The sequence below is a fragment of the Zychaea mexicana genome (genome assembly GCF_025766255.1).
Source record: "Zychaea mexicana strain RSA 1403 chromosome Unknown BDB00scaffold_48, whole genome shotgun sequence".
NCBI classification, from domain to species: Eukaryota; Fungi; Mucoromycota; class Mucoromycetes; order Mucorales; family Lichtheimiaceae; genus Zychaea; species Zychaea mexicana.
The window spans coordinates 32,423-60,415 of record NW_026516711.1 but is presented as its reverse complement, the minus strand read 5'-3'; the positions used below and the strand labels follow the sequence as shown (position 1 = coordinate 60,415).

General features: G+C 44.1%; 9 protein-coding genes across 9 annotated transcripts; 6 read left to right on the top strand and 3 right to left on the bottom strand.

The window, feature by feature from the left end:
- The first annotated feature begins 1 nt into the window (after window position 1).
- Window positions 2-1,063, top strand: BDB00DRAFT_828631 (uncharacterized protein). The gene has a single exon (XM_053123867.1). The coding sequence runs from the start codon at window positions 36-38 to the stop codon at window positions 927-929; it is 894 nt and encodes a 297-aa protein (XP_052978614.1). The 5' UTR covers window positions 2-35; the 3' UTR covers window positions 930-1,063.
- A 24-nt stretch (window positions 1,064-1,087) lies between these two features.
- BDB00DRAFT_788793 (uncharacterized protein) lies at window positions 1,088-2,362 on the bottom strand (the record flags this gene model as incomplete). The annotated part of the gene is made up of 1 exon (XM_053120836.1): window positions 1,088-2,362. The coding sequence occupies one exon, from the start codon at window positions 2,360-2,362 to the stop codon at window positions 1,088-1,090; it is 1,275 nt and encodes a 424-aa protein (XP_052978613.1).
- Window positions 2,363-4,161: 1,799 nt separating this feature from the next.
- Window positions 4,162-5,578, top strand: BDB00DRAFT_828628 (flavin reductase like domain-containing protein). The gene has a single exon (XM_053123866.1). It carries the CDS (start codon window positions 4,224-4,226, stop codon window positions 5,304-5,306), a length of 1,083 nt encoding a protein of 360 aa, XP_052978612.1. The 5' UTR covers window positions 4,162-4,223; the 3' UTR covers window positions 5,307-5,578.
- A 2,734-nt stretch (window positions 5,579-8,312) lies between these two features.
- On the top strand, window positions 8,313-11,488 carry BDB00DRAFT_765537 (uncharacterized protein; the record flags this gene model as incomplete). The annotated part of the gene is made up of 7 exons (XM_053119515.1): window positions 8,313-8,757; window positions 8,915-9,007; window positions 9,092-9,295; window positions 9,397-9,535; window positions 9,619-10,093; window positions 10,169-10,580; window positions 10,701-11,488. 7 exons carry the CDS (start codon window positions 8,313-8,315, stop codon window positions 11,486-11,488), a joined length of 2,556 nt encoding a protein of 851 aa, XP_052978611.1.
- Window positions 11,489-13,099: 1,611 nt separating this feature from the next.
- BDB00DRAFT_728230 (uncharacterized protein) lies at window positions 13,100-14,087 on the top strand (the record flags this gene model as incomplete). The annotated part of the gene is made up of 3 exons (XM_053118275.1): window positions 13,100-13,137; window positions 13,328-13,392; window positions 13,645-14,087. Coding segments are annotated over 3 exons (546 nt in total), but the record flags the coding sequence as incomplete, so codon positions are not given.
- BDB00DRAFT_435834 (uncharacterized protein) lies at window positions 14,046-16,533 on the top strand. Its single transcript, XM_053117383.1, has 5 exons — window positions 14,046-14,341; window positions 14,525-14,644; window positions 14,744-14,832; window positions 14,932-15,573; window positions 15,685-16,533. Exons 1-5 carry the CDS (start codon window positions 14,242-14,244, stop codon window positions 16,333-16,335), a joined length of 1,602 nt encoding a protein of 533 aa, XP_052978609.1. The 5' UTR covers window positions 14,046-14,241; the 3' UTR covers window positions 16,336-16,533.
- Window positions 16,534-17,559: 1,026 nt separating this feature from the next.
- BDB00DRAFT_883473 (exocyst complex component Sec6-domain-containing protein) lies at window positions 17,560-19,498 on the bottom strand (the record flags this gene model as incomplete). Its single annotated transcript, XM_053128236.1, has 3 exons — window positions 17,560-17,590; window positions 17,634-19,069; window positions 19,205-19,498. 3 exons carry the CDS (start codon window positions 19,496-19,498, stop codon window positions 17,560-17,562), a joined length of 1,761 nt encoding a protein of 586 aa, XP_052978608.1.
- A 608-nt stretch (window positions 19,499-20,106) lies between these two features.
- BDB00DRAFT_765595 (Alpha/Beta hydrolase protein) lies at window positions 20,107-22,864 on the bottom strand (the record flags this gene model as incomplete). Its single annotated transcript, XM_053119520.1, has 8 exons — window positions 20,107-20,711; window positions 20,789-20,807; window positions 20,923-21,457; window positions 21,551-22,185; window positions 22,283-22,305; window positions 22,443-22,529; window positions 22,616-22,686; window positions 22,791-22,864. The coding sequence occupies 8 exons, from the start codon at window positions 22,862-22,864 to the stop codon at window positions 20,107-20,109; spliced, it is 2,049 nt and encodes a 682-aa protein (XP_052978607.1).
- Window positions 22,865-25,752: 2,888 nt separating this feature from the next.
- Window positions 25,753-26,697, top strand: BDB00DRAFT_736399 (high mobility group box domain-containing protein; the record flags this gene model as incomplete). Its single annotated transcript, XM_053118394.1, has 2 exons — window positions 25,753-26,070; window positions 26,407-26,697. Coding segments are annotated over 2 exons (609 nt in total), but the record flags the coding sequence as incomplete, so codon positions are not given.
- Window positions 26,698-27,993: the final 1,296 nt, after the last annotated feature.

Genomic DNA, 27,993 nt, shown 5'->3' with positions numbered 1-27,993 from the left:
TCTTTTTTTTTCTTCTTCTTTAACATACAGTAAAGATGACTGAAAAAGTATTCATCGTTGGTGGTACTGGCCATATTGGCGAACGTTGCGTTCAACAGCTGCTGAACAATAATGTTCATGTCACTCTCTACACACGCTCACCTGCTAAAGTTCAAGCCAAGTTTCCTCAAGCCGCGATTGTCGAGGGTGATTACAACGATTTAACTCCTCTCGAAAAAGGCATTGCGGGCCACACGCGTTTATTCTTGCTCATTGCCGATCTTGTCAACATGCCTCACATTAAGGGTGCTATTTCTGCCAAAGCATGCGCTACTGGTGTGAAACAGATAGTTGACCTCTCGTCGCTGGCCGTCACGTTACCTTGGCGAAGCACGTTCCTGGGAAATACTCACAGACTGTCTGAAGAAGCAATCCTCGCCAGTCGTAGCAGTGCTGTTGCTACTGCTGACTCCATTACTACTGGCTATGTTGCCCTTCGACCCACCATGTTTATGACCAACCATCTGTGGATTGATGCCCAGACTATCAAGAATGAAGGTGTGCTACGCCATACGGCCGACCCCGACGAACTCGAAGGATGGATATCAAATAACGATATTGGTGACTTGGCTGCCATTGTATTGCAAGAACCTATTGAGAAACATGGTGATGCAGTCTATGAAATGACGGGCTGTGTATTAACACCTGCTCAGCGTATTGCAGCACTTGGTAAGGTTGCCGGTCGTGAAATCGGATACACCAAGATCTCTACCAAGGAAAAGTACGATTTTTTGACAACAAAGATGGGCATGCCGCATATCATGGCGATGGACTTGCTTGGTTTGTTCAAAGGCGTCAATACAGTGTCGGTCGGATTGTCTGTACTGTTGGGAAGAGAGCCAGAATCATTTGAACAATGGCTCGAGCATAACAAAGACGTCTTTCAATAATAGTTAATACAGGACTTATACGTTTACAAGCAATAAAATGTAACGTTCTTATAGTAATAATAATGATAGATATTTATGTCATATAAGAAAACAAAAATGTATGATGTGATCATAAGACATGTTTCGTATACAATAACAAAATTCGGATTATACAGAGTTCAAAACCAGTCTTCTTCGCCAGCTTGCTGTTCAGCTGCCGCATCTGCAGCGGCAGCGATCCATTCAAATGACCCAAAATCGATCGGACCAGGTGGCATACGCATCGTGGATTGTCGCTCAGCGATCACTCTTGCTTTTTCGGCATGCCGTCTAGAGCATTGTCTTGAACAGAAGCGGATCTTGCGTGACACGGATGGGTACCCTCGATAACTCCTACAGTATGTGGACGATACCCATTCCCGCAGATAAGGACCTTTGCATACAACGCACATATGAGCCTGTTTATCACCGTCGCGGATCTTTGAAAGATGGTCTGGTAAGAGATTAGGCGGCACTGTGTCCGAAGGAGACTGTAGGATTTGTCGGAATGCCAGCTCGTAAAGGGAATTAACGCCTGGATCACAATGGCCGTCATCTTCGTCATACTCTGGTGTATAAATTCGGCTACTGGATGATGTCATATGATTTATTAAGAGTGTGCTTTCATCATCTGGAAGAAAGTTGTTGTTGTTATCGTCATTCACATTATGGCCTTCCAGGACTGTTGTGCTGTCAATTTCGTTTATGCCACTGTCACTGCTATCCCCGCTACCATCATCGGATTCCGAGTTGCTACTACTGCCGCTGCTGTCGCCGTCTGAAGATGATGGTGACATGGATGAAGAAATACTTGATCGACGTCGGTGTCGCTGCTCTGCTAGTACTCTGGTGAAAGCTGAGCCATGCTCCCCAGGATACGATAATGGATTACCAGTGATCATAACATTTAGTTGGCGGTTCTCCAGTAATCCTTCCGGAAATACGTTGATAAGGTTGTATGAGACATTGAGCAGCTCTAGGTTATTCAAATCGACAAGGCCTTCTGGTAACAATCGTATTTGATTATTACTGATGTTGATCGTCTGAATACGCTGCCATGTTGTTGCTACTGATTTAGGCAAAGCTCGCAAATGATTATATGATGCATCCAGCTGCACAAGGTAAGTCAGCCTTAATAATGATTGCATATCCTTCAGCTGGTTGTGGGATACATCCAGCACTTGCAGCGCGGGCGGCATATTCAACGGTAGCTTCGTTAGTCGATTCCCCGAAAATTCAGATCCGAGCTGCAAATTCTGCAGCTGTGCCCAAGCACTACCAATCGTATCTGGTAATGACGCCAACAAATTACCAAAGAGTAATAGCTGGACGAGGTTAGGTACTGCAGATGGGAACTCTGCCGGTATTTCCGTGATTTGATTGTCGGAAAGGTTGAGCGTTTGGAGTTGAGGCATTTTGAACAGGACTGGTGGGATCGTTGATAATAAGTTTGATGAAACATTCAATGTGTGGAGGTGCCGTATTTCCGCCAATAAATTCGGTAATTCCGTTAGATGGTTGCGCGACAAGTTGAGATCTACCAAAGTGCTGGCGACACAAGGGTCGCTCGCAAGTGTTTGAGCGATGGCATCTGGACCACGGCGACGGAGAATTAGAGATTGGCCTGCATTGTCGTGATAGTCACTGGTAGTGGTGGTGGTGGTGGTGGTCGTCGTCGTCGTGGTAGTTGGACCAGAAGCAATCGCCTTCCCCTTTTCTTCTCTGGTCCTGCTTTTCGTGGTGGATGGCACTTCTTCATAGAGTGCATATGATGCTTTCAAGAGACCGTGTGCCACTGGACGGGATGATGCTGGTGACGACGATGGTAGTGTTGATTCGCCAATAGGCGAGGGTGGGAAACTGGGCGTAGGAGATGAAGAGAGCGATTGCCGTGTTAAAAAGCTGCTGAGTCCGCCGATCGCGCAAACAAGTGGTCGAAGTGTAGGCGAAACGGAAGAAGATTCTTGTTGCTGTTGCTGATGCTGTTGCTGATATTGTTGTTGCTGTTGTTGACATTTGGGTTGGAAAATGACACCTGTTAGAGTCCTGCCACCAGCTAAATATGTCAAAGCCATGATCGGAAGTATGAAAAATGTCAAATCAAAAAGAGGTAGTAGTTAATGAGATGGGAGAGAGAAAGCAAAAGTACAAAAAAAGGTGCCCAGTCCGTTGGGAAACCATCTGATAAATCAATTTTGGGTCTGTGTGTGCGTGATGATGAACATTTACGCACCACAAGGAGCACGCGGCATAATCAGATTTGGGGAGCACTCCTGCTGGTTCAACTAATATAATACAAGACGGAACTTCATCTTGTTTTGTTTTGCTAGCATGTGTATGAATGTATAAACAATTATGCATGGCCTTGAAAACAGCTGACACTTTTTGCTTTTGTGCTGATAAGCAAATGAAGCTAAAAATCATAATTTGGTTCTTGTCGATTCGTCAGTATATCATCATCTGAAGTTAAGAGTTTTCGTTACCTCGCTCCCTTTCTGATAATGCTTGATAATTTCAATAAATGTTTTTGGCTGATCCTATATGAAAAAGAGGACGGTATAGTCTTGTGAAATTCAAAGGGTATGTCTTAGTACATATTAAGGCTCTGTATATAGCGAGTACATGTGCAACTTGTATCTAATGAGATCAGTAAACCTGGTAGTGCATGAAAGAAGAAGAGCTCTGTCTGTTTATCAACAGCATCCATAATCAAATACACGACTGCAGTTTTCACCCTTACGCACAAACATACAGGGCACTCAAGGGATCAAAATTAACACTATCTTAATTCAAGGTGAACTGAAAGATTCTCAATACCGCTCTTTACACCTGATTAAAAGTAGGTGATTTATAATGTTTATGTGGTTGCTAGAGTATCGGCGTATATAATTTACCTACAGAATTTTTAGCAACCACGGAAGCTTTTTGAGGTAAAACGGCTTCTAGATAAAGGGTAAGTAGAAAAGAAATGATCATGATGGATATTGATGTTTGCAGCAGCAATTGAGACAGTCGCCAAGGTTCCACCTGACAGACTATAGCTTGACAGCTATCTGCGCAGCTAATGCTTTTCGATCAAGTATTCAGATCGGCTCACAAGATATCATAATATCCATATAACCTTCAAAGGAAATCACTGACGACACATGACTCCAATTGAAATGCTACCCGGTTTAAGTAGATAGTAGCTATTGCATATGCAGGCACTGGAGCACGGAGCTTTCTTTTCTGGACCTTTATATTTGGAACTCCCTTGTGTTCGACAGGCATGGTAGCATGATACCAACTCTGTTTACAAGACAGTCCGTGACACTTTTCAAGCGCACAACAACATACTCATTACGACGTACAGCTGGCTTGCGTGCCTACACACTCGATAGCAATGGTGTTGCAGACGAAGTACGACAAGTCATGCGACGGGTGCCACAACCTGTGGTTGTCGTAACAACCAGCGATGGTCGAAACAAGCAGAATATGAACAATGGCGACAGCAGCAGCAGCACGATACAACGACGTGGCGTTACAGTTTCTTCTTTTACACCAATATGTCTTCACCCAGAACCCATTGTTTCGTTCTGCGTACGCGTTCCTTCGCGTGCCTCGGAACTCTTGCATTCGTCAGGGGGTATGATTGTCAATGTGTTATCCCATGAACAAGTACAGCAATCCATTGCATTCTCAGCACCCAACAAGACCGATCAGTTCAAAGACATTCCATTCTATGACGATCCGACTACAGGCCTGCCTGTATTAATGGGGACATTGGGGTCAATGCACTGCGAGGTTGCGCAGGTACTGGAACTAGGCGACCACGAGCTATGGATCACCAAGGTAGTGAAAGTTGACCACGGCGTGGGTGGCAAACATGGTCGACGCGAAGAAGCAGAACCCCTGTTGTACCATGATCGACGCTATCGCAGTGTGGGCGAGCAAGTTTTTATGAAGGCTTTTGAAGACTCAAATTTGGATGCAAAACTTTGGACACATCGCGCTCATGTACGCATGGCATGGAACTATCTACGCGAGCTGGGCAAGGAAAAGGCAACACCTGTAATTAAAGATGCTATCCGTCGCCATTTTGAAATGAATCCAACCAAGCATCTCGAGTACCACGAAACAATCACATCGTTTTACATTCATTTGGTCGATCTGGCACTGCAAACGACGCAATTAACAGATGAAGATGATTTTTTCGAGTTCATTGAACAGTTTCCTGCGCTCACGGATCGACGGTATATTCATCAGTATTACTCGCCACAAGCACTTAAATCATCCGATGCCCGAAAACACTTTATGTTACCTGATCTGAAAGCTCTACCGTGCAGACTTATTCCAGATGAAGAAAAGGAAAAAGAATAAAAGGATCGACGAATAGCATCAATTCTAATACAAAGTAGACCAGGAATTTCAAGATCCAGCAGAGAAAATATTCATAAAACTGTATAGAAACTCAATGCATCAAAATTTTCAATAACACATTTTCGCTACTACAGCGTGAGGAAATGTATTAAAGACGATGAAACAATGGTTAATGTATTATTATGCTGTAGATCTATATTCTAGAGCTTGGCATGTTGTGATTTCTTGGTAATGATGGATAATCCAACAAATAAAGGTAGCATAAATACTTGTACATGCATGTCCTGCAACACATGCTGGTTGAACTCATGAACCAACACTGTAAATATCAGTTATTAGAACAGTATCGATATGGAATGTTATATTCTCCCTAGTGGTACGAAAAAAAAGAAACCAAAAAAAGGTAAAGAAACAACAAGTTTCGTCGGGTGCTGCATAACATAATGTAGTATCATAGTGAGAGTACGCTCACTCCTCTGAAGCTCCGATCCCAACAAAGGGTACGGTCTTAACATGTATACAGTGCAAAGCAACAAATTTCATTTTCTTCTTTTCTTTTGTAAATCCTGAAGTTTCAAAATTACGGATTGTCATACAACAAGGACAAATGCATTTTAGTCCTATCTTTGTATTGTTTTTAAAGATGTCATATGAGCTTGTGTTATGTATTTCATATCATTTCATCAAGACAGATGGCTTGTTTTGGTCTATTATACTGAGATCTAGTGTATGTAGTTGCATAGAGGGAAGAAAAAACGGGCTGTGTTTATTTACTGTTTTCTGCTGCCTTTTATGAGTGTTTGACACACTGGTACAGTGTAACTTATGACATGGGCGACTTTTTCTTCCTGTCAAAAACATCTTACTTTTACTTTATCAGTATGTTCTTAGGGACATGATATCCATAGATGCCTCATCATTAGTGTCCTGCCTCCCTACCTTTTATGCTCAGCCTACTCCTAGAGCTGCTATGTAAGCTGCCAGCTGACTGCACATCCATGCCACACCATCCTGTTACTAATTGAGCCATCGGATGCTTCTGCAGCGTGCAATTTCTGATAAGCACCACAAAAGTAGCCAAAAAAAATGATCAAAGAAACATTTTCTTACCGTAGTAAATAGCGTCCCATCCCCTGGTCCACTGCTGGAGAAATAGGGAATCATACATAACTCACTAACTTTCTTTGTCACCTAAAGAAGCTCATCATTTAGACGATATCTTTGCTATGAGCTTACATAGCTCAAGAAAAAAAAGCGTACTTGTCGTTGTCCGTGGCATGGTATGGCATGCATGACATGTAAAACTACTATACATTCTTTGGTCCTGCTGTTCTGCGGATGATCGCTAAAGTGATGGGTACAAAATAAGTCACCATATTACTATACTCAGCTGTGGCAAGAGGCAGCTGAGAAAACTGTAAGATTTTGCAACATAAACATAGTCATCGTTGTGGATAGGTACAGTAATACATAGCTGAGTATGCATATGATGAAAAATATGCATAAACTACAAGTTGTTTGCCGCAGACTCATTTGTATACTAAGGCATCGATCCGTTAATTTAAGGCAGTTTGTAGCGTTACAACGTACTACCTAAAATAAAAACTTTTATTATCGGTGAACAGGCCTTGGTGCTCCAATGGGATGTTTTTTTTTTCGATATCGTAACATATTGTTGCTCAGCAGAAAGAGTCGTGGAAGAAGGTAATAATTTCAAGCTATTTGACTGCTTAAGTTACGTATTTCATTGCCGCTCATCACAGCACCACAAATGTAGACAAGATTAGGATACAGATTCTACAATTTATTATTAACATATCTAAAAGGAAGTATGGAACAAACCGCTATATATATAGAGTGATGCGTTATGTAGCAGTCAAGTGCGGCTGGTTGATGGTAACGAAACGTGTGCATAGCAGGTTTCTTAAGAAGCAGTCGCTGGGATGAGAATAACTGAACAAGACCTCTTCTATATATACGTAATAATGGTACACTAACGGTATTGATCATTTGTTTTATCAGAACGAGATTGTAAATAAACGTGATATGGTATACCCTTGAAGTGCCTCACCTCTTATGTTCGTGCATGTTATACTCTAAATCATATCATCTGATATCGTCTCATTTCTATATTTTAAGAAACAAAAGTTGATTTGTCCTACAAGAGTCGGGTTCTTGGCAGTATGCTGTTGTTGTTGCATGCTCGAGATGTATTAGAGTACTACCTTACAAATCTACCACATCAGCGAAGTTGGCTTTCTTTCTATTTCCTTCCTTCCATGTAAGTTTGCGTCAATTACCCGCCTTCTCAAACGATATATTTCAAAAGTAGTGGATCGCGACATGTTATCTATTCCATCCCAAAGCTGTCATACATCATTCTGGTTTATCATGGCCATTAACGTGCTTCTGGCTACTGCTGATCGGAACAAGATATTGTTCATTTTTAACTACAATAAAGGTGGCAGTAGATAACTTAAATTGAACAAAATTGAACCAGTCAAAAATATCAAGTCCCGCGGATTTTTTGAATCAACAAGAAGTCCATTTGAAATATGGTTGGACACGCTCATGAAAGGCTGTTTTACATAATCCCGCTTTTAACTTTTTTGGCAATAATAATGGCCGTTGGTGCAACGTGAAAGCCGTTCCCCGCATGAAAACTGACCGATGCTAGATTACGTTTGTCATTGGAAAAAGAGTACTTACGTGATGTATTTAGCAGTCGAGCGAAAACATATTGTTGCCTAAAACTATGTCGACCATCATTCTACGTAAAGGAGGTATTACATACTACGTGTGTCTCGCTTACTGATATGCTTGTGTTTGCGATATAAAAGAGTTCAAATATTTGTAGTGTACATTATAATATCGTGGAACATCAGCTCACGCTCCGACTCACTTCCTTCACACACACGCATATTTATTTTCCCTTTCAACGCGTAAACTCTTCCTCTTTCTCCTTTTACTCATTACCAACACACCCACACACACTTTTTGAACCTCATGTCTGCGGGGCGCCGTGACTACTCGGAGCAGACGCCGCTCTTGCGGCACTCGTCTTCTTCCTCCTTTTCCTCAAGACACTCTCTCTATTCTGACGAAGACACCGAGAAAAAGAAAGCTTTACAAACATATGGTCTCACGCTTGGCTTCCTCGCAATCTTGTCTCTTTTGGTTTACACCGTGCGATCGTCATTGCCTACGCCATTGTCAGACACTGCTGCGGTTGAGGTCGATGGATTTCCCGGCGTACACGCATACGAAGCTTACTTGTCCCAGTTCACTGAGCCTCATCCTATCAACTCGCGCGCAAACATTGCAATGAAAAAGTGGTTGGATGAGATTGCCCTAGATTTGCAGGCCGAGGGCGCAGAAAACGGTGTTGAAGTCGATGTGATCACTAATGATACGACCGTGGTCGATAATGTCAATGATTGGTTTGGTTCTAGTAAGTCTGTTTCTTCTAAAGTGCTGGGATGTGTGTGTGTGGATATACAATTCTTTTTTTCAACAAGCGAAAAAGAGGTCGTGGAAGATGACAACCAGAGGGAGAATGGGAAAGGAGCCCAAAGAAGCTCATACATCTTTTTTTTTGTGTATTGAAGACGAGCATTGGATCGCTCGATCAAGGAATTTAATTGTACGCGTTCGTGGCTCCTCTGGTAGTGAAGACGCGGTTTTGTTGAATGCTCACTATGGTAAGCAAAAGCAACTAGGGTTTAGTATAGATAAGAAAGAGTATATGTTTGCTCATCAGTTTAAAACGTTGTGCACATATATAGACAGTGTGCCTACTAGTTATGGTGTGACGGATGATGGTATAGGAATTGCCGTGGAAATGGAGCTGCTCCGTTACTTTGTTCGCAATCCACCTCGGACATCCATCATCTTTTTGTTCAACAATTTTGAAGAAGGCGGTTTAGTCGGTGCCAGACAGTTTACGAAACATCCATGGTTCAAGACTGTTAAGCTGTTTATCAACCTTGGTAAGGCTTTTCTGTTCGAGATCGGATAGAGATGATTACGATGGAGGACTCAATAGCAAAACTAATCCTGTGTGTGTGCATCACAATCGCTACGATAATAGAGGGTGCCGGTGCAGGAGGACGTGCTTTACTCTTCCGATGCAGTAGCTTGCCAGCCGCCAAGTTACTTGCATCCAACTCTCCGCTTGTTCACGCTACTCCTTTGGGTAACGACATGTTTAAATTGGGATTGTTAAAGAGGTACGTTAAAAGTTAGATATACTTTCTAGAAGCGTGCGCATGTATGATGTTGCATCCTCACACATGCATTATGTTATATCTAGTGACACGGATTATAGCATTCTCGAAGCTGCTGGTGTCCCTGGTATGGACATTGCATTCTACGCCCCTCGCTCGCATTATCACACACCGCGTGATAGATTGGAGTATACGCCTGCCCCCGCTGAATCAGTGCAGCATATGGGTCAGATGGTCTTGGCTACTGTGCAGGCAATTGACAGAACAGACGACTTCTTTGATGAAGAACCAGAGACCAAGCTGCTGTACTATGATGTGCTTGGCAAGATAATGTTTGCCTATGATTTCGTTACGCATGGCACTAGTAATTTCCTTGCCCTCTTTTTCACTCCCGCCTGGGCAATAGCTTGGACTCTGATAAGCAGTGATAAGAATGTTGGACATCTCAAAAAGCGCGTGGGTGTATTGGTTCAAGGAGCCATCGCTACCCTTGTTGGCTTTGTGTTTACTGTTATGTTCGTTGGCATAGCATCGGCTGGTTTGCTCAACTTGAACCCCATGGTAAGTGCGACTAAACCCCACTAAATGAAAGGTAAAGGAATTTGTCTTTGTTAATATATACACATGCAATACCAGGTTACCTACGGCAACATTATGGCCGTAGCATTCTATTTGTTCCTTGCTGGATTGCTTGGTGTGATTACATCCCAGTTGCTGTGCTCCAAGTTCGCCAGTATGCGCAACACCTTGTCCTCATCAATTGAAGCGAGCCTCTACGGTTTGACCGCTTTTTGGTGGTTCATGCTGATTGCCAGCTCCTATGCGGGCGCCAAACAAGTGGCCATTTTGTATTTTGTCATGTTCTCGTTTGTTGGTAATGCAGGTGCATGCTTCCTCTATCACGCCATCACGCCAGGCAGTCGATTGCGTATGCCTCTTGCATTTTTGGTTCAAGTTGGTCTCCCTTTTACCGTAATGATCGATCAAAGCTTCTTAGTAATGGATTCGATGCGTCATGCTACCGTTGATGGTACTCCTGAAGCAGCAGGTATGCCCTATCTATCAATCAACTATCAATCACATTCATTTTGCGTGAACATCGTAAAGTACCTAGAGAGGCGAAATTCAAAAACCGATCATTATAGCTAACATTGAAACATTGCAATAGTCTTTGGTCTCGTCGCTTTCCCCATCGTATTGATGGCTTTACAACTTCAGCCGTGGGTCAATGCTGCTGGTCAAAAAGGCTATGCCACACTTGTTGTATTGACGACCCTGGTGCTTACATTTGCAGTCTGCTCTGTACTCCAGCCATTCAACAGTGGATGGTCACCTAACAAGATTAAGTTTGGTCAAGAATACAATGCCACATCTGGCTTGGCTACTGTTTCCATGATAGCCGCCTCTGGCATACCCTCTGCCCTGCATCAAATCTTGCCTGCTAACGAATCTAAAACAATCCGCTGCGAATCGTACAAGACCTACCAAACGCGTTGTATGTATGAAACCAATCTAGTGCCCATCTATGCTGACCAGCCCGATGAGTTGGTGATCACTGTCAAGGACAAACATTGTGAAAATAAGACTGGTCTGTGCCAAATCCAAGTCGAGTCAGTGGCTCAAAACAGCTTGCTGTGCCGTGTGCGCTTCGATGGCAATAATGACAGCATTACCAAGGCATGGGCTCATGGATTCGAAACAGAAAAGGACAAGCCTATCGGCGCTTTGCTTACTTATACTCTTGAATATGGCCAGCCCATACAATGGGGTGTTGAGTATAGCCAATCGCCTTTGAACCGATCCTTGGTTGCTGTTGTGGGTTGTTTCTATGACGAATGGACCCAAGGTCAGATTCCCGCTTTCACATATCTCCACGAAAACCTGGATGATTCAATCACTCTACTTTTGCGTGGTCAAGGTCTTTCAATGGTCTATTATAAAACTCTGGAGCTATAATAGGAAGAAGTGATCTTTTAAAGAAAAACTAGTGTATGCTTGTAACTCTCCTCACTTTATAACCTATAATTGTGTATTTATTGACTTTCCTATGTGTAATTATAGCACCACCATAATCAATACTAAGTTATTATCTCATTTTTCTGCACAGGCAAAACAGCTATATGTAGAACACATGTCAATACCTGATTGCTCTGAGGCTTGACATTGCTGTTTCTTTTTGTTTGCAATATCACTGTGAAACAACAACCGCATGGCGTGCCATTTTTATTGTGGTATAACAATTATGAGCACACTTTATTGCGTCTAAAACGTTTCCTACATGCAAGAGTTTACAGTGTAATGTGATGCGTGTAAGCTTCTTCCAGCGTCTTGTTCTTTTTCGTTACGATGCATCCCATTTCCCAGTTTGAGGTGATGATCCAGACGTTTCTCTCTAAACCCCGTTTTCGGGGTAGAGGGTTCTAGAAAAATATTACTGACCCAAATTCAACGATCATACCATAATCAAGATGATATCATCATCCGGCTTTAAGTTAACTGACGAAAAAAAATTGTTTCGACCAGCGACGAATAGGAAGCGTGTGGGGCTAAAAGAACCCATCATCGTTATATTAAACCTGACTATTGAATTTTTCTTTAAGCGCTAATAGATTGCCTAAAAAAATGTAAAGTAAAGAGAAGCTTAATCAGGCATTTGTTGACTTTCGGTTTTGAAAAGAGGCATTGTCCAGGCTACCTGTCCTAGCAAAAAAGCCTTTTGTACAAAAGAAAGAACTCGAATGCTCTGGGCAAAATTGTTGCTACGTAAATTTTAAACTCAATATTTTTAAGCTAATCCCCAAGCCTGGGCAACAGTGGTTTCGAAAATCCCCGCTTGTGGGCAAGAAAAAAAGGACTTGCGCATACTATCGGCTCTGTCAACCGCGTACAACACTTTCTTTTCCTTTACTGTCTTTTTCGACCTCGAAGATTCTGTACGTTTTTTTTATAGTAGTTCCTATATTAATCTCGTGATTCCGTCATAAAAGAAACGGTCATCGTCTCACTGTTACTTGCATGCTGATTCATTTCGCTCTTTTTATTGCAGTTTGAAACCGAAGAGTTAATCCAAGATATCACTGCGTAGTAGACCAAGGTACCAGTAAAACTTAAATTTTATACTTGCATTGGTATTTCTTTCTTGTGTGTTAAAACGTGTCGTTCCGTTTGGTGAAAATAAAAGAAATAATGAAAACATGGCTTTCTAACTTTGGATTTGCCCCAATAGGGAACATCTGTAAGTTTTCAATGCCTCGATCTTCTGGTCGTTCTACCAAGGCCGCCAGCAACCCGTCGACGGCGACGTCAACAGCCACAAGTACGACCCGATCTGCAACGACCAGTAGAAAGCGAGATCATTCTCCAGCGCCCAACAGCTCTCCTGAACCTCTTGATAACAGCAACAACACAAGGCCTCAGAATAAGAAGAAAAAGAAGCAGCAGCAACCAGCCGTTGACGTTGGCGGCGGAGGTGAAGAGGACGACGAGGACGAGGACGATGGGACGCCTGGCCAGGTCTCGTTAGATGTTTTTCCCTCTGAAATTACTACGTCACCCCCTTTGCCGGTGCAACGAGGAGTTCCTGCTTTCTTGAACAAACTGTACAGGTAAGATTCAACGATTTGATGAGTTTATCTTACTCGTATGATTTGCGTGTGTCGTCGCATAGAGTCGACTGGAAGGGGGTAGAGTATCTTTAGAACAGACTGGAAGAGGAAGAGAAGAAGAAGGGAGGAGAAGAATGCATATCCTCCAACAGTACTTTTTTATCTGTCATGTGTACTACTATAATTGCAGTATGGTCGACGATTCGGCGACAGATAGTCTAATTCGTTGGTCAGCGGACGGTGCATCCTTTATTGGTAACAATTAATGTTCTAGCTTGAGAGGTGGTGATGGTGGTGTGTTGTGGGGTATCAAATAAGGGAGGGAGGGAGGGAGAAAAGCGCGTGTGTGCTTGTGGTGTTATTGGTGCTGCCCGGGAGGAGAGAGAGGGAGTGAGCACGGGACAGCGGCAGTGCATCCGGGGGAATGTAGAGCTGTTATAAACTGGCAGTAAACTGTCACTACTAACGCGAGCTTAAATCATTAACAAACCACTGCACCCGTATTAGTTGAGCGACATGAACTTTTTGCCAAAACGATCTTGCCGCGCTTCTACAAGCACAATACATTTGCGTCGTTTGTCCGGCAACTCAACATGTATGACTTCCACAAGATCCCAGCTGTCCAGCAAGGCGTGCTTTTCCCAGATACAGAGCGTGAAATTTGGGAGTTCAGTCATGCCAACTTCCGACGCGGGCGACAAGATCTTCTGATGCTCGTTACTCGAAAACGCAAAGACAAGGGTGACGGCGATCCTGACAGCATGACTTTAACGTCCGTGGTGAAGCAGATCTCGTCCATCCGAAGCCATCAGTTGACCATCAGTCAGGATTTGCGTACCTTGCAGCAAGACAACTCGATCCTCTGGCAAGAATCGCTTGCGGCTCGAGAGAAGCATCAGCGTCACCAGGATGTCATTGAAAAGATTTTGCAGTTTTTGACGGCCGTGTTTTCTAGCGAGTACAACTTGCTTGCCGCCAGCACAGCTCAATTGAACGGCCCTTTCATGTTGGGAAAGAACAACGAGTATATCAGTCTTCTCAACAAGGAACAACTAGAGTCGAGTGGTATGTGTCAATTTTTACTTTGTTTACATATGCAAGCATATGTGTTCTTGGCACCCTGAAATGAGAGATATGTGTATGCGTGTGTACGTATGTGAACAGAGGGCAAGGGACGAGGGGAGGTTGTGGAGAAGAGGTATAGGTATACGTACACACCAATATGCATACAAAAGAGGGGAAAGACCTGCTGTTGTTTTTCTGCTATCTTTTGATCAACTTTGCGAGAAGGAGAGGAAACCTCTTCAGAACCAGCGTTGATCAGCCGACGTTTTGTCGGATTCTCTATCTTTGTGCCCTCTATCATCATATGGCAAAATCTATACAGGACGCAAACTAGATTCTATATTGCCAACTGCTCTAATCAAAGAAGCCGCAAGTTTAGCTGGATTACCGAAGTTCCCGGACGCGCCAACCGGAAATCTTGGCCAAGAATATGACAGTATGGGTAGGTGCACGCCTAACACGGGAATTTTACGAATGACAGAAACTCTTGCCGCAATCTTAAGTCTATCATACTCAATCTCGTCCTGTAATACGAGCAAAGCAGGCTCAGGGGATCCTTCATCCGTCGCATCATCGTCCTCCTCGCAAGCGCCACCACCACAACAGCAGCATAAACAGATGCAAGCTAGTGTAAGCAGTCCTCAACAGCAACAACCGCAGTTGCAGCAACAACCAAACCATCATCGTCATCCTTCTCCTCCTGCTTACCCTGACTTTCACCAATACCAGGAACACGATTTTCTGTCGCAGGATTCTCATCGCGATATCGAAACATTCAAGCAGACGGTGGACACTGCAACGCGTTCAGCCGAAGCCATTTCGAACGATATTGATGATTTGCAGTTTGATATTGAGTCGCTTGCCGCTACGATTGGACTGGACGCAACGCAATTCAACGACACTGAATTTACAAGTTTTGAGGATCAGGATATGTTTTCAGGTGGAAACAATGGAATGATTGCGAGTGCTACGCGCAACGAGAAGATTCAGCTCTACCAATTAGCAGGCGGATCGCATATTCTCAATAAGTACGACACGTCGCAATCATCAAAGGGTAAGGCAGTTGTTACTCCAATAAGTGTCGCGGCCGGCACAGCAGCAGCATTGAATCTTTCTGCGTCACCTTTTATCGGTGGTAGCCAGCCGGTTGCTACTCCTGGAACAGCTGCGTCAGTGCCAACGCCTCAAGCAGCGTCACCACCACCACTACCAACAGCAGCAGCACAGTCACCCATGTCAGATGTATCAGGAACAGCGGGTGCTCCAGGTGGACAACAAGGATTAGGGGGAGCAATGCCGTCACCACATCATCCTCATCATCAGTCGTCGCAGGAACGACCGCAAGTACCTCCACAGTTACTTAATCTTGGTGTAAGTCCGCTGTTATCCACCTTGTTCCATGCACTTAGTGCGCGTTCAAGCGGTAATAATGCTGATCTGTCCGCATTCGACCCTCGTCGCCATGCTGGTGCTCCACAGCAGAACCCTGCTGCGAATGCCACCGCCAGAGCTACCGCCGCTCCCACTGCTGCTCCTGCTACACCCAATAGTAGTAGCAGTAGTAGTGGTGGTGGTGGTGATGGATTGGGTGAAAATTTTCTTGGAGCTCATAACACCAGTGGCGCAAATGTTGCAGGTATCCCAGGAATGTTTCCTCCAAAAGTCATGACCCCGCAGGCGTTCCAACAGATGTATCCGAACGTGCCGTTACCGCCAGGTGCTTCTGCGGCTGGTCATCAGTTTGTACCAGTACCTGTTCCAGTCCCCGTGGCCGTCCCAATCCATGTTCCTACGTCCTCGGCATCAAGTACTCCGCAACAACAGACGCAGATCCATCAGCAGTTTTCGTCTCCGTTGACTGCCTCAACCAACCCAATGATGAACCCTTATCTCGCGAACCTTTACAATGCTCATCTACAACACTCGTCACCTGCCGCGATGTCGCCATCGTCGTCGTCGTCGTCATCGGCTGCAGCACTTTCGCCACAACAACAACAACAACCAATACCGTCTTTCCCTGTTTCCGCTGAAGCAGCAACAGCACCAGGCGTACTGCAGCAAGATGATGGAAGAGCTACTACAAGCACCACCAACAATAACAATAGCAATGTAAATCATCCAAATGGTTCTTAAGAGATCTCGTATGGAGCTTGATACTGCTTGTGTACATATAGCATCATTATTTCCTTCTTTTTCTTTTACCTCTCTCTTCTCTCTCTCTCCCCCTTCCCTTTTCTATTCTTTTCTCTATTGTGTCCATCGACGGAACAATACTCTTCTGTTTTTTTTCCCTATATGCAACTCTTTTTTCTCGCACAACATCCCTTTACTCCCCTGCAGGACACGATAAGATCTGTCTAAATGTTGTCTAAAAGAAACCTCTTGTGGGATCATCAATCAATCAAAATTTTCAAATTGCTGTGCCTCAATAGGCTGTTGTTGCTATGCAATTGAAACGGTATACATACAGTGCTTTTGCGTCACTTAAAGCCACTCATCAATTGGCGACCACTGAGGTGATTTTACACAGTAATTGTAGGAATTGTACCTCTGGCGTCGGTGGCTAACTATGGTACGCTACGTTGAACACCAAAAATTGCTCAGAATGTATTACAACTGCCTAAAGAGTATTATTAAAAAGTACCCTACATGTTAGAAAGATTAGAGCGAGGACCATATTACCGCTCAGGTCAACAGTACTCTACGCCTGAAGGAAATCTTTTCCCCCAAAAAAAAAGAAAGACGAAGTAAGTACATAGCACCGTCAATTAAGAGAACCCAAGTCTTTTGAATTGATCGTATTAACCTTTGGTGTGTTGGAAAGGTGTAATATATAGAATAGACTATTGTGTGGAGGGAAGAGGAGGAAGCATGAGGAAGAGAAAGAGAATGGGGTATATCATGAATGATGTTTTATCTGCTACCACTTAATTCTACTAAATATTGTCGGTGGTGTGTTTGCATCAGGTTCATATTCTCGTGCCTTAGCCTTGATGCCTTCAATAATTTCTTTGAGCGCCGCCTTATCCAGATCATCACGCTTGCTCAAGATATCCTCCACAAATGCCAACGGTACATCCGGGTATGCTTGGCGGAGGGAATAGTAGTCGACAAAAATCATGCGGCGGTTGCTTTCCAACAGAGTGTGCACCTTGTCGATCACATCAAACCGTTCCTCCAACTCTTCCATGGACTTGTACTTTGCAAAGAAATTGAATGACAGTCGTACGTCCTTTTGGATCTTATCCAGGCACACTTCCATTTGGAACTTGGCGCCTTTGCGCCGCATTGCCTCCAAATACAGCATGATAAACCGCTCCAGAGTATCGTTCATTAATTTTCCAAACAAAAACTCGTTCAAATGGGCAGCAAAATCTTGGCAATAATCCTTGAGGGTCTCAATCACTGATGGAATTAGAGGTTGTTCGTACCATCGTGGGGTAAACAATTCGTGGAACACCGGCTTGACGTCGTTAAATGTGACTTCCAAGAGTGCTTCACGACCGCTGGCAGCAATCTGCATGTATCCATCCACGGCAGTTGTCAACTTGTCTTGAACCTGCGCCTTGTATTTACCCTCCACCAAAGGAATGATTCGATTCAAGATCTCTTCGGCAAAGTCGGCACACTTGATCTGGTCGTTGGACATGGCCATGACGTACTCGACAAAACCTTCAGGTGCCTGCTCAGGCTCCTCCAACTGTTTCCGTGTCTCAGAAGCCAACAGCCTCTTCCAAAAACTCTGCGAGTCTTTCATGACCTTGTGGCATTCATTGACAACCAAATATAACAGCTTGCCCTGGTTGGCGTCGGCAGCGACATCGATCTGTTGATTGATGATCTGGAACATATCCACGGCACCCGTCATACCATACTGACCATCGCTTGTCATATCTGGTGGCTGGTTACGTTGGACAAAGTCTCTGGACTCGGCCGACATGAGGTTGGATGTCCACTCGACCAATCTGCTTCGGACTAGACTGAGGTATTCGTCGACCAGCGACTGTTCCTGACCATCCAAAAGCTGTGGCTCCAATAATTCCTCCGTGACACCCAGGCGTGTGCTCATGGTCGAATAATAATCTCGGACAAACCGCAATAGACGCAAAATGGTACCTGCATCCAAATTTTGGTTCACCATATGGTTCAGAAAGTCGTAAGTGTGGCGATGATATTCGAGAACAAAGTAGGGGAAGATCTTGTATTTTTTGGGGAACTTCGGTACAATTTCATCAAACACCAGCTCGAGGTCGTTAAAGATGAAGTCCGTGGCGTCCAATGCTCCCATCCAATCTTCGGCTTCCTTGAACGGCGCCAATTGTTCCTCGAATCGCTCCAATAATGATTGATGCAGCTGTTCGAAAAACTCGACGCGATACGATTTGATGGTGCGTGGATTGCCTTCGGCTAATCGCCAGCCCTTTTGTCCCTGTAAGTCCTGGTGGCTCGTCTGTGCTTGTCGTGCCGCCAATGCCTTCTCGTCAGCCTTCTCTTCCAATTCAATGATTTTGGCGAGTTTGACGATGGTTGTTCCACAATCACGGTCGACAAGAATCAGCAAGTTTCGAGATAACTCCCAGAGATACTGTGTAAAGTCGTCAGACAAGACATCGAGTCGTCGAAAGTATGTTTTCAGTGTGATAATCACGTCGTGTGGCGAGTCGCGGGCTTGGTGCATGGTTTGATCTCGGAATTCCTCAAGCTTGAAGAGGTGATAATGAACGTGGAGAAGCGGCGAGTCGTACATGAAGATATCCTCCTGCATTGGCGCAAACATTTGCTCGAGATCGCTCAATCGTTGATAGAGTTCTTGAAGCGATTGTACTTTTTGTTGCGTCGCTACAAAGTTTTGATGGATACGTGATACCTACACATGATTATTTACTTTGAAAGTTAGTTTCTTTTTGTGTAAACGGTTATTCAACCAAACACCAAGGCAGCATATGATAATTACTGCTACTACTACTACTAGTACTACGATTACAAACTGCGAGCGCAGTACCTTTTTAATACGAGGAAACTCTTTAATCATGGACTGGGCATCATAACACAACCGATCAATTAGCTGCATGTTTCCTTTGATTTTGTCGCTGTTCTCTCTTGATGATGACAGTGTCTCCAATCCACCTTGGACATTGTCGAGTTGCGTTTGAACACCTGTGCTGAGTTGTGCATCTATTGACGCCTTTTCCTTGGCTAATTTTCGTGCCAAGGGACCGACCTTGGTGTTCAGGTCATCTGGATGCTTGAGTAGTTCTGCTAATTTTGCAACGGCAGCTTCTCTCGCATCCTCCATCACGAGGTATAAAGTGTGTGTTATGAAAGAAAGCTAAAACCCTTCCTTTTCTTTTTTCTTACTCGAGTTGTACAAAGCGTTGTTTGCATTCCAAATTAAAGTCCGGTAAGTGCACGTTTTTGTTGCGGTTTGCTGCTGTTGACAGGTTCTTTGTTTTATACTTTCAAGTAGCACACCACAATAGCGGTAATACGTATAATTACCTGGTGTACTTTATTCGATCCTCACAACCAAAAAGCGTTTAGGCTAGTTGATTGAACGATCTCGGATTATTTTCGTAAAGAAAACTCACCAAAGCTGTGATGGTTTAGGTGCTGTACCCGTAATAATCCTGAAGACTGCCATACAGGCGTTTATAATTATAATATGTGCTTGCTGTTTTGAATGGTTTAAAAAAGATGGTGTTGTATATGTGATGGTGTATGTTATTTGGTTAAGTGTCGTAGTATGTGCGAGAGTGATATAATGAACTAAGTGCGAGAAAGGAGAAGCTTGTATATACACACACGTTGTTCTTGTTGCTGTTTCTAATAAGTAATGCTAAGTAGCCTTTACTTTCTAGGAGTGATAGCTCGTAATGGTGATAGTAGTCATCAACCATCCCTCCTCTAAATCTTTTGGGTAAAAAGCTCGCTAACCAAATCCGATTTGCGTCGACTCATCATATCCTTTTCTGACGTGACGATTTCTGCCAAATGGGTAGCAATGCTACGAGCCGTTGTGGGTGAAGGCGTGTCCTCTCTGGGTGACCCAATACCACCAGTAATAGTGCCTCCCCCATTATTGTCGACAGAGATTGTGCTACTCGACTCAGCATCAGAAACGACACTTTCCAAAGAAGAATCTTCAGTGGTAGGCGAAGCCATTTCGAGCACCCAGTCACCAATCGTTTTCGTTGCTCGATGAGCTTCGGGCAAGAAAGCCATCATTTGTAAGAAGGCGTGGCTCATGCCCTCCAAAAATTGGACTTGGATGGTGCTATCGTCTAACAGGGGATCATAGGGCAAATCATGCTCTTCACGGCGACGGCATTCTTGATGCTTGGCTTTACGGATGCGGCCGCCAAAAATGACGGTGTCGTCGACGAACGGATCCTTTTCGCCGCAGAGCATGTATGTTTTAGGAAATTGTGCGAGTAAGTCTAACGGTGCAACGACAGGCGACAAAAGATAATCGGACTCAAAGTCTGGAGTAGCGTGTGGACCCAGGTAGACTAAAAGTCGTGAATTAGATAAGCTAAAGAACCGGAGAATGGTTGAAACCGAGTGTGACTTATTGCTATGTACTTACGGATAGCCATGGCGCGCATCTATGCGGTAATGCATCATCATAATAAGCAATGCATTAGTAATTAAATATAGAAAAGCGCTACTTTACATAAAAGAACACATATTTGAACCATTGGGCAAAAAGTAATAGCTTACCATGTCAGCAGTGATTATACGATCATTGAAATAACACATACGACTTGTCATAGCAATACTCGCGGATCCCCATGCATGCTTGACTTGCGTCATGTCTTGGATATGCTCCACAATGGAAGGCTCTACATTTGTAGACCCTACAAAATCCTCCTTGATCGGTGCTTGGTGCTGTTGCTTGGTGCTCTTTTGCATGGGTGTCATACCCAAGGCACGTTTCCACAAGCTAACCTTTTCAACATCGGGTACCATACTTAATGGGCTTGCATGACTCAAGTGATCTTTGGTATCCAATAAGCTTTGCAAAGACTTGGAACGGATCATTGAGGTGGTCGAGTGTGACCGAAGCAACGATAATTGAGCAGGTGTCATCCAACAGGTCATCTCAAAGTCCAATGCAGGGTAAATCAAGACGAGACCATCAGGCACTTGAATAGCTGACTGAGGCACTTCGTCTACTTTGAGCGCCGAACGGGTCTTGATGTCTTGATTGTGTGACAAAATCTTGAGCGTCACTGCCGCTGCCAAGTTGCCACCGCTATAATACAGCAACAGTGTGATTTTTTAGGTCGTGTTTTTATTCACACATGGGCAATCTGTTTCCGTTCGAAAGAAGAAAATGAAAACTCACGCTGAATCACCAACAATAATGACTTTGATATCATGTCGTCCAGACAAGCCAATGATGCGACCACGACTTTGGCTCAGCTTGGTATAAAAGTCAAAGCATTCTTCGACTGGCCAAGGGTAGGTATACTCGGGTGCCTTTCTATAGTTGACGCTGACAACGGGGAACTGGGTCTGCTTGGCCCAAGCGGAGAGTGCATCTTCATGACATGAGGGTGGCATGGATACAAATCCACCACCTGGAAACTGCAACAAGATCGTTGTTTGATCTTCAAGCGTGTCCACATCACCAGCATACATCAATAGGATTTCGGTCGCTGGTTTGTTTTTGTTGTTACCAGATCGTTCGATACGCATGGTTTTATGGATCGTCACTCGTGGTCGTTGAATGCGGGAAAAGAATCTTAAAATAGGATTGTTTGCCACTTTTTCCCAGGAAGTACGCATATGGTCGATTGAAATGGTCGCTCGCACACGTCGCACGCGTTCTTCTGCTGCATCTGCGAAAATCAGATAGTAGAACGAAAAGAAGACAGAGCAAAAATGGCGAAGCCAGATAGGGCGTAATGGCATGGCAGTAAAAAAGCCAGCATCGAGGGCTGTCAAGATCCATGTGGCTCGGTAGAAACTACGTTTGTACTACAAGGACGAATGTTCTCAGAACAACGTTAGCTTCATGACGTAGCATAACGTATGCTTAAATTCAAAGACTAAACATGATGATGATGATAATTACCAGACGGGTCAAAGGTTCAGGTGCTGTGATTGATCACCAGCAACCAAGGTAGTATGAGCACAATATATAGACATAAATTAGTAGTTAATAAAGGGGTGTCGTCGAGAACCGAGTCGCTCCTTCAAAAAGTAATGTACACACATACACTGCGTATACGTACCATTTAAGCCGAACAGTAGGAAGAGATTTTGGAGCAAGTAATATGACATCCAGGAACCTAGTGCAATCTTCCATGGCGACCTGCCAGCTTAATTTTGTAGGTAAAGAAAATGACGCGAGAGTAAGCAAGCGATATTCGATATGAAAAACAGTACAAGCAAAGCACAAAAATACCAGTGAGACGGTTTATTTTCTGTAGTGTCCGTGGCAAATGTTGTGTTTTGCCTTTCATCAATGCCCACAACCTAATTTTTTTTTCGTTACTGAATTAGCACAGACTACTTTTACAATTATGTTCTTAGGGCATTATCGTAGTTTTGGATACATGTAAGGTGATGGAAAGATGTACCCAAAGATTAACGTCAGTAATACTTGTGTCCGCTTCCAGTTAGCTGACGGCTTTCCGACCAAGTGATCAAGCATCTCGTATTATTCTAATTATATGAGGTAAAGTTGGAAGAAAAGCGATTCTAGAGAGAGAAGAGATGGTGCTGATGCTGAAAAGAAGTAAAAAAAAAAGAAAAGAAGTAGGTGCATTCAATTCGTTCTCGGAGTGTGGAGGGCATATGTCTACTTCTTATTTTTTCACATGTCAATGATGGCTACAGGTCACACGATCGTTCACCGGTACATCTTGTATGCACGAATGCGGGGAAAGGGCTGGGATTTTCTAGCAGTATGTACAATACATAAGCGCCCTCTCGTCTTCTTCCTCCGCTGTGATTTTCAAATGGTTATCTTGTAACGGTACATTCCACGATCTATAATGATCACTATCCAACCATCTGTCGGCGTGCCATGCCGTGCTAACGCCGCACAGGTATCATCACGATTCATCATGATACAAACTCGGAGAAGAAGACGACATTGCTACTGATTAATATCATTGTTTTTTTGAATATAATAAACTACTGATGATCGATGAAGACAATGAACAGCGTAAATTCCGGCTTTTAGTACATATAGAATTCTATAAATATGTCATAAGTTGCGTATGTGGTGTGCTTGTATACAGGTGATTTAAACAGTCATTGACAATGTCATTCTTCCTTTTCTTACTATTCTCCTCTTTTTCCGTTTAAAGTAAAATATCCCTCAACTCGCGATATGGCCCCAATTAGCCACTTTTTAAGAGGTATCTATACCCAAAAATAATTAATGTAACTTAGACTATTATTACTGCGATAAAGTTCTAGTTCTACCCGAAATGTAATACTCGTATACTCCTGTTTTTAAGTTAGTAGAGCACGCACGCACACATCTCTAGGACGCCCCCGTTATTGTATCATCTTTCCATTTTTTTTGTTAGCCAAAGATGACTTTTTGAGCAATGGTATATTTGCGCCAATTTAAAAAAGTGACTATAGCAAGAGCATGAGGTAGTAATATGTTATGCTGTCAAAAAATGTTAGCTTTGCTATTGCTAACTTTCGTTCTCTTAAACAATGCATATGTAGCACCAACATGAAAGAAGAGGTCTTCCTCTTTCTCTGAAATAACTTGCAACTTAAGCTTCTATATCTGTATATCATATAACCAGCTGAAGGGAGAGAAAAGAGAGAGGAAGGGGTGCTCTTTCTAGTTCAACCCAATAAAAACTAGAAATTAAGTTGTTTGTTTTTCTTTCATGAGCGATATCCAAATAAGTAGTCACTAGCCTTCTCTCTTTCATACTGTCTAGAAGAGAAGAATAGAAGATAGAAGGGCTAGAAAAGGAACAAGGAAAGAATGGATCGACATGAAGAAATCAAGGAACTCTCTCTGTGTGTTCAAACATAGTGTACAGTGCAGAGATAAGGAGCCTAAAACTCGACAAAACAGTCCTATACATACGCCGACAAATTTACATCTCCTGAAAGAATTCAGTCGACCTGACCTTCCCCGTCTCGTTGTAAAGCAAAAAGTAGAGCGACGCTTCTGTAGTATCATAAAGCAGTTCGCTACATTGTAGAGGATAAAAGAGGTCTGCCTGATTACTCTACAATAACATGACATCATTCTCAGCTCTTTGGTCGGGGTGCCGGGGAAAGGAACATCGAGAGAGACGCTGCTACCCGATAGGGACAAGCCGATAAACGCGAATTGTAGGTGAAGTATATGTGCTTATGGTAACTGTTGAGTTTCCTTGACTTTTAAGTGCATAACACAAACACTCTTCCCAGTACATCGGGAGTTGTATTACATGCCCTCGTTGCCTACATGTTGAGCATACGTATATACTGTGGTAGAGAGAAAGAGAAAAGGGTATGCCATGCTCTAGTAGGAACACAAGGGAGGGCTGAACCGGGCTGGTGGGGGGCTGTGTGCTGGTTCCTCTGCAACAGGACGATCACAACACTCACACACTTGCACCAGGCGAGAGGGTTTCACGTGACAGGCTTTAGGTCGACTTGAGTGACTTGTTTCTTTTTTATCCATTTCCACTCAAATTCAGCGGGGGCTGTCTTTTTTTCCAGCGGAAAGTCTCTTTTTGTCCACTGATGTGTTAGAGTTGGGGAGAAACAAAAAAAACCAGCAACATTGAATGAGTGAGTATTATAAAAATCTGTAGTGTAGCGTGTGTGTAAGAAGTGTGTGTGTGTGTGTGTCTCTGCACATATACACACACAGCCCACATAGTGCACTGTACTCCCCTGTGTGGTTCCGTTAGTAATGTCTCTTTAATATACACAACAATCAATAATAACTCTCTCTTCTTTCTTTTTATTCTTTGCTACCACTGCTCTGTGGTTATAGATAATTTCCACGACAACCTCCCCTTTGGTCTGTCCTACGCGGACTTGTCGCAGGCACAGACATCGCTCGATGACCTCCATAATTCTTCGTTACAAAATCAAGCTCTACAAAATCACCTGCAGGATGCCACCACAGCAGCAGCAGCAGCAGCCGCAACCGTGTACCCGAGCTTGCCAACCACCTTTGCTTCATTTCCCTTGCTCCAAGCAATGCCTCCATTGCATCAGCCAACAACAGCAGCAGGAACAGCACTAACAACGACAGTACCACTGCCAATATCAACAGCAGCAGCAGCGCCAGGAACAGGAGTCGTAACGCCAGGAGCGACATCGAGCCCCAAGGATGTTCTCAATGTGGGAGCAACAGCCTGCGGCGTCGGCGTCGGCGTGAAAAAGGACAAAGGCCTTGGTTCGTCTCCTTTGTCTCCTCGAGACCTACACAGTTACCACCATCACCACCACCAGCAACATACTGGATCACTAGGAGGTGGTATTGGAATTGGTGGAGGAGTAGGAGCAGCAGCCTTGTCACCAACGGCAATACAGACGCAAGCACAACAAGCAGCGGCAGCGGTAGCTGATGCACCTATCCGTGTTACTCGACCACCCAACGCCTTCCTACTCTTCAATAAAGAGATGCGTAAGCAACTCAAAGACTCGAATCCGACAATGAAAGTGGCAGAAATTAGCAAAGAAATTGGTGAACGGTGGAAGAATCTCAGCTTGGACGAGAAAAACCGCTATGTCGGTCAAGCCAACAGCATCAAGGAAACGCAACGGGCTTTGCATCCTAATTCAATGTACATTCGGCGAAGCAAGGCTGAGCTTGCTAAGGCAGGACACTATGCCAAGATCAAACGGAAAGCTGCGGCGGCGGCGGCGGCCGCAGCCGCGGTGGCCACTGCCACTTCGACTGCTACAACGATTGCTCAACATAATAACCATCATCATCATCATCATCCTCAAAACAGTCATCATCCATCATCCATGTCTGACGAAGCAACAGCGGCTGCAGCGGCTGCGGCAGCTTTACTTGTAGTCGAAGGGGGCAGTCATAACGGCGATCATCATAATAATCAACAACATCATCAACTACACTCGCATTATTCATCAGCATCATCAACGTCACCCGATACCCTTATTACCCATAACAGCAACAGCAATAACAACAGCAACAGCAATAACAACAGCAACAGCAACAAACAGCGGAAACGCCATAGGCGTGACAAGAACCCTGCTGCCCCTAAACACCCCTTGTCGGCGTACATGTGGTATTTGACCGAGGTGCGCCCGGAAACTATGCAAACTTACCCAGGGTCAACTGTGGGGCAGATCAGTAAACTGTGTGCTGAACGGTGGAATACCATGACTGAGACAGAACGGCTGCCTTGGCATACCAAAGCTCAGGCTGACAAGGCTCGCTATGCTCGCGAAATGCAGATCTATGCATCCCAGCATGATCATCCTATGGGCCGAGGAACTCGGCAAAAGTACCGGGCTGCAGCTGCCGCTGCCGCTGCTGCTGCCGCCTCCGCCGCCGCCGCTTCTGTCTCAACAGGTACTATTGCTGCAGGCGCAACAACAACGAATGCAAATGGAATGACACCATCGCCATCCGCCTGTACGTCTTCTACAGCGAGCACGACACCTCAACTGTCGCCTGATAATTCACTTGTGGATACGGAGCAGGATCAGCAGCAGCAGCAGCAGCAATCGTCGAATAGTACATCATCGTTTATGTCTCCTCATCATCATCATCATCATCATCAACACTACAGATCGGATCACACCCATCATCACAATAACTACAACGCGAACAACATCATCCATCACCAGCAAGAACTTAATCATCACCATCGTCATCACCAACAACAACAGCATCATCACTTATCCCCACATCTATCCCCACCACCGCAGCATTCACAGTCGCACCTTCTACACACATCCGGTGCTCAAGATACCACCATGACAGCTAGTGCTGCTGACGTTGCTGCGATGTTTACGACGCCACGCATGGCTCATCAATGAAGATAGTAATAACAATCATACTGATAATAGCACTACTACTAATGCTACTACTGCTACTACTACTACTACTACTACCGTTACTGCGACTGCTACTGCAACACAAAGGTCATCTCTGTTCAAAGTTCTAGTAGCTATTTGTTCCCTGTCATTTGGCTATTCTTCTCTCTTTTCTTTTCCCCCTTAATGCCTTTCTTTTTTCCCCACATAACCCAACTTTAATCTGTTGGCATATATCCTTTTTCTTTTCACGAAACGACGAAAAATAGTTCAACTGTATATCTGCTGGCCTTCTCTTTTTCTTTTCATATATACAAAACCCAACAAAATGAAAAACTATTGCATCCCTTAAGAGCTTGAACATGAAGACTGGATGATACATGTATTCTAGTGCTGCATTTGGCAGTGAAAACTCGAACGTGTGTACACTGTACCCCCTTACTTTCTAAATAAGGATTTTTGCTGTTTTTGATTTATTTTTCTCTTGCAACAGCAAGAAACAATAGCACACCCTGTCTTCCCCTCTATATGCCCTGGAACGATCTGCCTTTTATCATCTTTCCATGTACCCAACATACGGTAGCAACAGCAGCGCAAGCGCAGTTAACGCTTTTGCACGGTATCCGGCTTTATCGCTAAGTTCTAGTGCTGTGCCTTCCAAGCCGACCTCTTTGTCCAGTTTGCATCAGTCCTCCTCGTCTGGTGGCCCTGCAACGTCATCTCCTTTCGCGTCTAATGTCAACGGTAGCAGCAGTAATGGTTTCCTCTCCTCTGCTCTCAATACAACTTCTA

What these genes read in the sequence shown, in the direction of transcription:
- BDB00DRAFT_435834 (XM_053117383.1), top strand. Translation starts at nt 14,242, where the DNA reads ATGTGTTCTTGGCACCCTGAAATGAGAGATATGTGTATGCGTGTGTAC. An exon ending in CCAAGAATATGACAGTATGG is followed by an intron (nt 14,645 to 14,743) that starts GTAGGTGCACGC and finishes ATACGAGCAAAG; the next exon opens with CAGGCTCAGGGGATCCTTCA. An exon ending in CACAGTTACTTAATCTTGGT is followed by an intron (nt 15,574 to 15,684) that starts GTAAGTCCGCTG and finishes GCTCCACAGCAG; the next exon opens with AACCCTGCTGCGAATGCCAC.
- BDB00DRAFT_828631 (XM_053123867.1), top strand. Translation starts at nt 36, where the DNA reads ATGACTGAAAAAGTATTCATCGTTGGTGGTACTGGCCATATTGGCGAA.
- BDB00DRAFT_828628 (XM_053123866.1), top strand. Translation starts at nt 4,224, where the DNA reads ATGATACCAACTCTGTTTACAAGACAGTCCGTGACACTTTTCAAGCGC.